At 57.3% G+C, this 9,082-nt stretch overlaps 1 protein-coding gene across 3 annotated transcripts; it reads right to left on the minus strand.

Annotated features, from left to right (window-relative positions):
- Positions 1–1,340: 1,340 nt before the first annotated feature.
- P2RY6 (pyrimidinergic receptor P2Y6) lies at positions 1,341–9,076 on the minus strand. Of its 3 annotated transcripts, none has more exons than XM_017727115.1 (2): positions 9,057–9,076; positions 1,341–3,563 (listed from the first exon to the last, which is right to left on the minus strand). In XM_017727115.1, the coding sequence occupies exon 2, from the start codon at positions 3,506–3,508 to the stop codon at positions 2,516–2,518; it is 993 nt and encodes a 330-aa protein (XP_017582604.1). In that variant the 5' UTR covers positions 3,509–3,563; positions 9,057–9,076; the 3' UTR covers positions 1,341–2,515. The 3 variants fall into 3 exon arrangements, with proteins under 3 accessions (XP_017582604.1, XP_017582603.1, XP_017582602.1); XM_017727114.1 differs by lacking the exon at positions 9,057–9,076 and adding an exon at positions 8,867–9,046; XM_017727113.1 differs by lacking the exon at positions 9,057–9,076 and adding an exon at positions 5,505–6,117.
- Positions 9,077–9,082: the final 6 nt, after the last annotated feature.

A 9,082-nucleotide genomic window follows, 5' to 3' on the forward strand; every position in this document is an offset into this window, starting at 1 on the left:
CGGTCCCTATTATTTCTTTTCCACGGGACTCCTGGTTTGATACATCGTGTTACAGTATCCCCGCTGTAGCAGGGCTCTGCCTCCAGCCACCGCTCTCGCGGGGCCCCAGCGTTTTGCCCTTCCATGGCAGGACCCCAAAGATGCATCAGAGGCGACTTCGGCGTGGATGAGCTCAGGCCACGGGAAAGCACAGGACTGCCTTTGCCTCCTCCATTGCGTTCTGTGCCCAACCCAGAGTCATTGTCACCATCGGGACAAGGACACAGCTGCAGGGCTCTGCCTCCAGCCACCGCTCTCGCGGGGCCCCAGCGTTTTGCCCTTCCATGGCAGGACCCCAAAGATGCATCAGAGGCGACTTCGGCGTGGATGAGCTCAGGCCACGGGAAAGCACAGGACTGCCTTTGCCTCCTCCATTGCGTTCTGTGCCCAACCCAGAGTCATTGTCACCATCGGGACAAGGACACAGCTCCTGCAAAACCAGGTGGTTTGAACTAATGTGGCTGCATGATCCCTCTCTGTTCCAGCCCAGCCGTGATGCTGAGATCTCTGAGCATCATCCAAGAGCCTGTGACCTTTCTGACCACCCTCCTCATCCTCGTGACAGCAAGGAGCCACACTGGAACTGCCAGCACTGGATGCTGGTGAGCTCCTTTGTCGGGATCCCCTTCCCCCGCCCTGACTGAGACCCGCGCCAGCGCGGCTCCTCGGCACAGCCCGGCGGAGCGGCTGCAGGGAGAAACAGCTCTCACACAGCTCAAACACAGCTCTGAAACAGCTCAAACACAGCTCTGAAACAGCTCAAACAGCTCTCACACAGCTCTCGAACAGCTCAAACAGCTCACACAGCTCTCACACAGCTCTCAAACAGCTCTCACACACCTAGCAAGAATCGGTCCTTATCTATTTCTTTTCCACGGGACTCCTGGTTTGATACATCGTGTTAGAGAATCCCCACTGTAAGAGTCCTTGGGTGGCCGGGTACCTGAAGAGACACCGTGTACCTGCAGGGAGCAAGTCAGGATGGAGCTGCACGCTTGGCCAGCTGCCGGCAGCCAAGCTGGAGGTATGCTCAGCCCTGGAGATTTGAAGCAAATTACTTAAACCAACTTAGATGTGATTAGTATAAGCAGACATGAAAAATGCTGTTATCCATGTATGTAGAGTCCTTGGGTGGCCGGGTACCTGAAGAGACACCGTGTACCTGCAGGGAGCAAGTCAGGATGGAGCTGCACGCTTGGCCAGCTGCCGGCAGCCAAGCTGGAGGTATGCTCAGCCCTGGAGATTTGAAGCAAATTACTTAAACCAACTTAGATGTGATTAGTATAAGCAGACATGAAAAATGCTGTTATCCATGTATGTATTTATATATATACACTGTATAGATACATATATTGTGTTCAGACAGAGAATTTCTGCACTGCAGAGCCTGCGCTGGGCCACAAACCTCCCTCTGCTGGGATGTATTCTATGTCTGTACATACAGTGGGTGTATACACCCATCTGAGAAAGAGCAGGGAGTTAATTCTATACATCCTGTATGTTAGAGAAGGCTCGCAGAGCGATGAGTGGTGCATCCACCTCGCAGATCCCTCCTCGCTGTGAGGGAGCAGCATCCCAACAGAGGCTGTGGGAGAAAAACTCAATCCCCAACCCTGTGGAGAGGCCAGGCCAGCTGTGGGATGTGCACTGATGAGGATGAGGATGCTGAGTAGCTCTCTGTGTCAGGGGTTTCCCAACTCTGTTCTGGCTCTGATTGTGGTGGATCCTGGTTAGGAGGTGACAGCAGGGCACACAGACACCAGGATGGGCCAGATTTGGGGTGCTGGGCTAAACAGGGAGCTGGATGCAGATGAAGGTGCCCAGGCAGGTGACAATGCTGCTGCCTTGTGCCTAACCCAGCCCATGATCATGGCTTCAGTGGGAAATCCAGCATGGGTGTTCCAGCTGCCCTTCTGTCCCCTTTCCCTGTTCTCAGTCCATCCAGGGGACCTCCTCCACCATTTTGCAGCACCAGCAATACCAGTGAGCCTGTGTCTCTTGCTGGTGTGGCTTCATTCTGGGCACTGGGGGATATGGATGTCCCAGCACCACGCAAAAACATCCGTGACACTGACCTTGAGCTGGAGAAACACATGGCCCCACAGTATGGGCTGAACCAAACCCTCCCCAGCCTTTGCATGCTGCCCCTATCAGGGAATTTTTAGTTGAGTACAGGGAGAAATCATTCCCCAGCAGCTCATCCTGAGCCAGTGATGTGTCCTCCACGGTCCCATCTTGTTCTCCACGGTCCCAGTGGATTTTTTTGCATCAGTGGCTTGGAGCTGCTCCAAGCGAGTGACTGAGCCAGGGAGATGTGATGGGGTTCATACTGCACCACTGCAGGCTGGAGATGGGCTGAAAGTTTGGGAGATGCCATCCTCCCAAGGATGTCCCCAGTGAAGCCATCTCTGCTCCGTGGAGCTTAGAACCGAAACTGCTCTGTGCCTTGGTGGCCCCGAGGTGGCCTTGTCCTCGCCTAGGAGCCGTAGGTGACGCAGTGGTCGTGCCGCCACTTGGAGCTCACCTTGTCGAGGAGGTAACGGGTGCTCTCGCGGAACTTGCGCTGGGTGAAGTAGAAGAGGATGGGGTCGAGGACGCTGTTCATGCTGGCGAAGGGCCGCGTGCACTTGTAGGCGATGGCGAAGGCCTGCAGGGCCGGGCAGGGCAGGGTGGGCGAGGAGCGGACGATCAGGTAGATGGTCTTGGTGAGGTGGAAGGGGAAGAAGCTGATGGAGAAGACGATGACCACGATGATGACCATACGCACGGCTTTGTCCTTCCTCTTGTGCACGGCCAGGCCGATCAGCTCGTCCTTCTGGCACAGGATGCGGGCCATGCTGCAGTAGCAGGCCAGGATGGCCACGAAGGGCAGCAGGAAGCCGGTGAAGGTGAGTGTGATGCCGTAGGGGAAGTAGGCGGCGGAGCGCTCGGGTGGGCTCAGGTCGTAGCAGACGGTGCGGTTCCTCTGCGTGCCGGTGGAGGCGAAGATGAAGGTGGGCAGGCACTGGGCGATGACGATGAACCACACGGCCGCACACACCAGCCACGTCAGCTTCTTGCCCTTCTTCTTGTGCCACGAGGCCAGGGGGTGGCAGATGCCCAGGTAGCGCTGGATACTGATGCAGGTGAGGAAGAAGATGCTGCTGTGCAGGTTGGTGTAGAACTGGAAGCGCACGAATTTGCAGGTGAAGTCCCCGAAAGGCCAGTAGTCCTTCTGGGTGTAGTTGTAGATGAGGAGAGGCAGGGAGCAGACGTAGAGCAGGTCAGCCATGGCCAGGTTGAGCATGTAGATCATGGTGCGGCTCAGCGCCTTCCGCGCCAGCCAGATCTGCCCGATGACCACCGCGTTCAAGGGCAGCCCCACCACGAACACCACCGAGTACACCAGGGGCAGCAGGACCTGCTTGAACTCCTCGTGGTAGGTGCAGGAGTTCCTCCCTGGGCTCACGAGGGCCGTCAGGTTGGCCATGGTGCTGTTCCCACCTGTCAATGTCCTCTCTGCTGGTGTGGCCTCTCCGCAGCACCTGTGAATGTCAGAGGGGACAGCTGGTGACTCGTCTGTCTGGTGTCACATATGCCCTCGCAGGATGAACCTGGACCAGTGTTCTGTAGGCTGGGGCAACCCCCAGCATCCACACAGGCTGGGGGATGAAGGGATGGAGGGCAGCCCTGAGGAGGATTTGGGGGTGTTGGTGGATAAGAAGCTGGACATGACCCAGCCACGTGCAGTCATGTGCAACCCCCCATGCCCTGGGCTGATCCCCCAGCATGGGCAGCAGGGAAGGTGGGGGGGATTCTGCCCCTCTGCCCTGCTCAGGCAAGACCCCACCTGCAGAGCTGCCCCGGCCCTGGGGCCAGCAGCACAAGGATGTGGAGCTGTTGGAGAGAGTCCAGAGGAGGCCCCGGAGCTGCTCCAGGGCTGTACCCCCTCTGCTCTGGAGCCAGGCTGGGAGAGCTGGGTGACCCAGAGAAGCTGTGACATCCCTGGAAATGTCCAAGGCCAGGCTGGGCAGGGCTTGGAGCAACCTGGGCTAGTGGAAGGTGTCCCTGCCCATGGCAGCTGTTGGAATGAATCTTTAAGGTCCCTCTTCCAAGCCAGACCCTCCCATGATTCCATGATTTGAAGCCACAATGATGGATTTCTAACAAGAAGGTGAAGGTGGAGTGAGTGGGACCGCAGAGGCTGCACACAGGAAAGCGTGGTGCCCATCCCAGCTCCACTTCCCATGACACTCATCCCCACAGAGAGGTTTGCACAAGGCCAAGCCGCTGTCATCCCCCTCCGGCAGAGGAAATTGCGGCAGGATGCGCCGGTGGCCGCCGGCACGGCTTCCTGCTCCTCTGCAGGGGGTGCCAAAGCCCTGCAGCCAGCCGGGCTCGGTGCGGGAGGTGCCACCCGCACGGAGCGCAGCGCGACCCTCGCGGGTGCTTTCACCCCGGAATCGGCACTGGTGACAACGACCCCAGAGCTTCTTAATGCTGTGCGCTCAGAGAGCCAATCCAGTGTCCTCTGGGCTGCTATGAGCAGGGGAAGAGGACATCTGCTTTCCTCAGAGGCTGAGAGCAGCGTGACAGATGTGGTGCCACAGCCCCACGAGCCGCCTGGCCCAGCCGTGTCACTGGCAGCATCTCTGGGCACTCCGGCCACACACGCTCGGGGTGCAGCAGGACCCGCTTCTCCTCCCTCCCCTCGCTCCCTGCCCTGCCAGCAGCCCTGGCTGCAGCCCTGGCCGGAGGCACGGGGCTTCCCCTGCTGCCCCGGCACAAACCTGCCTGGAAGGGGGTGGCCACGCTGCCCGGGAAGGGGAAACTGAGGCAGGGAGGAGGTGCCCGAGCTCCAGCCAGGAGTGTGGGGCACAGGGCACCAGGGAGAGACGCACGAGTCCAGAGGCCACCCCGTCAGCTTGTACCATCCCATTTCAGGTGTCTGGGGATTCCCCAGTTCCCAGAGCACAGCCCTGCTGCAGTGTCAGTGTCGGGGACACAATTTTGGGGGTGCTCTGTGCTTGTGAATCAGTCCCCCTGCAGCTGCACCTGCCGCCTATCCCCCGGTACCCCTCTGAGTCCCTCTGCACCCCCATTCAGCTCCTCACACCCCGCTGAGCACCCCGGCACCCCATGGAGTCCCTCTGTCCCCTCACTGAGCCCTCATCACCCCTCAGCATCCCACTGAGCACCCCACTGCACCCCACTGTCAGCCCAGCTCCGGCATCCCCGGCACTCACCTCTCCCACCTCCAAGCCAAAAACTGCTCCAGGGCTGTGAACTTCCCTGTCCCTTGGGTCCCCTCAAACCTCCCCTGGGACCTCTCAAGCCTCCCCCAGGACCCAAGGTTGGGGCAGCACCCACCCAGCACCCACAGGAACCTCTGCCATCCCCCGTGTGGTCGCAGGAGCACCACCAAGGGCACTGGGGACAAGGTGGCTGGGAAGAGGTGTCCTGGGGGACCTGGGAGCGCCTCTTACCTGCTGGGGTGCTCCAGGGTGCCAGTGGGTGCCCCAGTGTGCTGGGACCCAGCGCTGTGCCCAGTGCTTGGCACATCCGTGGGTGCTCTGCTCACCCCGTTGAGCAACACTTCCCTTTTCCTCTCAACAGCAGCACCCTGGGCAAATGGGGAACAGAAACCCCAGCAGGGCGGGCACATGGAATGGCTCTGCATGGCACTGCATGGCTGTGGCACAGCACAAATGCCACCAGGGCAGGGGATGCTCCTGCCTCTGGGTGCCAGGATGCGGCCAGCTCAGGCCACCATGAATGATTTGGTCTTTTCTACAATTCTTTTCATTTTCCCCCTAATTTTTTGGCCCTTTTCCCTCATTTTTGAATCTTTCCTCCATTTTTGCCTCACTTCCCTCATATTTGGCTCCTTCCAACTGTGGGCAGATGTTTGGGACAGGGATGTCCCAAGCCCTGTGGCACCAAGAGGAAGAAGTTTCTCCAATTGTCCAGGTGATGCAGTCAAACGAGAGAAACTGAGGCACAGGCACTGAATTTGAAGTGAACCAGTGTGGCCTATGCCCCTTTTTAACAGAATTTTCCCCCAAAACACCCCTTGGAGGTGTTTGCTGGGCATTGCTAAGGGCCATGCCCAAGGCTACATAGGCCTTCAGTTGTGGAGGGCATGAAAAAAAAGGAGCAGCCAAAAAAACAAGGTATCCCCCCCAAAAATGGCAAATAAGGGAAAAAAACCCTCTTTGTAAGAGGGAAGCAGCACTGAACCCCCCTGCTGCTGCATTTGGAGGGATGGGAAAGCTGGAGGAGAGGAGGAAAAAGTCCCTCCTGGTCCCAGGGCAAAGCCAGACACTGGAGAATCCCCATCCCAACTGTACCCTGCCCATAACCCCCAGTCACAGTCTGCCATCATCCACCAATTAATGAAACCAATTAACGGAACCACGCTGAGACCCTCAGCCTCATCCAGCTGCTGTGCCCAGGGCGTGTTCCCAGCTCATCATCTGTCTGGGTGTATTATCCCAAAAGTCCCTTTTCTCACCCCAAAAACCCATCACGGGGGTCCCTGCCAGCTCCTGGGGTGATGGGGTTGGCACCTCCCAAATCCATAGGAGCTGGTGCCCTGACACCACGGTGATGGGCACCGGGTGAAATCCATTGGGAAATGAGACTTTTAGGGGGAAAAAGGGGCGTGCCTGTGGTGTTGGGAGGGGTCAGGATGGGGTCACCCTCATCCCAGGGGTTTAAGGTGCCTGCGGAGGAGGACCAAGGATCAGGAAAGAGAAGTGGGGCTGCTCTGTGGCCAGATGGGGAAGAGATTAAAAATAATCACCGGCAGCCGTGAGCTTCCCCTGGCACATGCCTCCTCCAGCCCCTTTGCTTTCAAACCAAGCCCTTTTCCATTGCAATTATCTTTAATTAACACCCTGCTGTTGATTCGAAGGGGGGTTCTGCAAGCTGGATACAGTGGGAAAAGCTTTTGGCTGTGGCTGCCCTCTAATGGGATATGGGGGAGGGCTTCCTCCCGTGCAAATCTTCCTCCTTGGTTTGTCCTGCCCATCCTGGTCTTTGTGGCTCTGTGGCAGGGCTGGAAAGCTGGGCTGGGTGGAAGTGAAAGCTCCAGCTCAGCACATTTCAAAGAGAATGGAAGGGGGATGCTCTGTCCTGCATGTCACTTAGCCAAAGCCACCACATCCTCATCCCCAAACCCCTCCTGGCTGGCGCCAAAATATCTTCAGGTGCCCATCTGCCCAGTGGGGACCAAGGCTTGGATGTTTTCAGGGAAATCTCCAGTTCGTGAAGCCTGAGGGTGTAACGATGTGGAAAAATTGGGACAAAGTTGGGAATTTTGGGGTGCTAAACATGGATTGTCGGGAACGGGGCACAGGGTGCTGGTAGAGCCGCTCTGTCCTTGGGTAACCACCTTCATCTTCCCACGCTTTAGTGCCCCATCATAAATCAACACCTCAGGGAGGCTCTGGGCAATCTGGGCTTGCTGGAAAGGGAATGATGGGGACAGGGAAGGTACAACGAGCTGGCCCAGTCTCAGCTGGCCTATCCCTCTATAAATAGAAATAGAAATAGAAACAGAAATAGAAAGAAATAGAAACCTCTATACATAAATACACGTCTGCACATCTCTTTACATGTACATCTCAATACATACAACCGTATTGATGGCTCTCCACGCACACACATTACATATTTACAGATATATATATGTGTCTCCACTCACACATGCACAGCCACAAACTTCCACACCCCTGTACACCAATTCGTGTCCCTGAGCACACGGGGTCACACTCATGCTGATCCATAACTCCATCCGTATGGGCAGAAATATATTGATACTTCTGTACACACATGCCTATGCAGACATGCTCATATACACGAATATATTCATACCTCTGGAGGTAGATAGGCACATATACATACATATATATATATACATAAAAGGTAGAGGCCAGGCTACTGGCACCTGAAGCAGAGAAAACCAAGTCCCTCGAGCAGATTTAAGCATATTTATGTGCCATACAACCTCTGGCATGGGGCTGATCCCTGTGAATGCCTGAGGGATGCAGGTGCGTCCTGGGTGCACCCCAGACCATGGGAGCAGAGGGACAGGGAAGAAGCCCCCCTGGACCAGCCCTGACAGGGGGATCACAGTGGGATTTTGAGCCCTGTTCCGTGGTAAGAGCTGCAAAACCTCCCTAAGAGCAAAGTCGGGCAGCTTCCATTTGGGGTGGCTCTGGGATCACCCCAAATCACAGATGTTCTCTGGATCTGACCCCATTCTCTCCAGCTCTGCTTCGTCCTGCCCAGTTCAATCTCATCTGTTTGGGTCCAGTCCTGCCCAGTCTGCCCCCATCCTGCCCAGTTGGGTTTGACCCTGTTGGATCCCATCCTGACTGGTTCAACCGTACCCCCTCGGGTCTGATCCTGCCCAGTTCGACCTCATCTTGCCAGGTCCCACCCAGACTGGTCTGAATCCCACGTCTCATCCTGAGCCAGCTTTATCTGACACGTTCGGGCTCAATCCTGCCCGGTCTGTACCCATCCCGCCCAATCCAGGATGAGCTTTTCTCGTCTGATCCTGCCCGGTTCGGCTTGTCCCGTCCCCCCCTCCGCACTCGCGGCACTCACCGGCACCGGGATGTGCCGGGAAACACCGGGTTCACTCTGACCCTCTGAGGTCCCATCCTGCCTGGTGGGAAATGACCCTGTTGGGTCCCTTCCTACCCGGTCCAGTCCCATCCTGTCCGGTCCAGTCCCATCCACGGGTCTCAGTCTCATCCTGCCCGGTTCACTCTGAGACACTTGAATTCCATCCTTTCCCGGTTCGGCTTGTCCCGTACTCCCGGTACGCAGCACTTACCAGAGCGGGATGCGCCGGGAGGCAGCGGGTTCACTCTGACCCTGTAGGGTTCCATCCTGCCCTTTCCAGCCCCATCCTGCCCAGTTCACTCTGACCACCAAGATCCCATCCTTCCCGGTTGAGTCTGACCCTTTAGGGTCCCATCCTGCCCGGTTCGGCTGATCCCGTTCCCACCGTTCGCGGCACTTACCAGCAGCGGGATGCGCCGGGAGCCCG

The sequence above is a fragment of the Corvus brachyrhynchos genome, unplaced genomic scaffold (assembly GCF_000691975.1).
Source record: "Corvus brachyrhynchos isolate BGI_N302 unplaced genomic scaffold, ASM69197v1 scaffold412, whole genome shotgun sequence".
NCBI lineage: Eukaryota > Metazoa > Chordata > Aves > Passeriformes > Corvidae > Corvus > Corvus brachyrhynchos.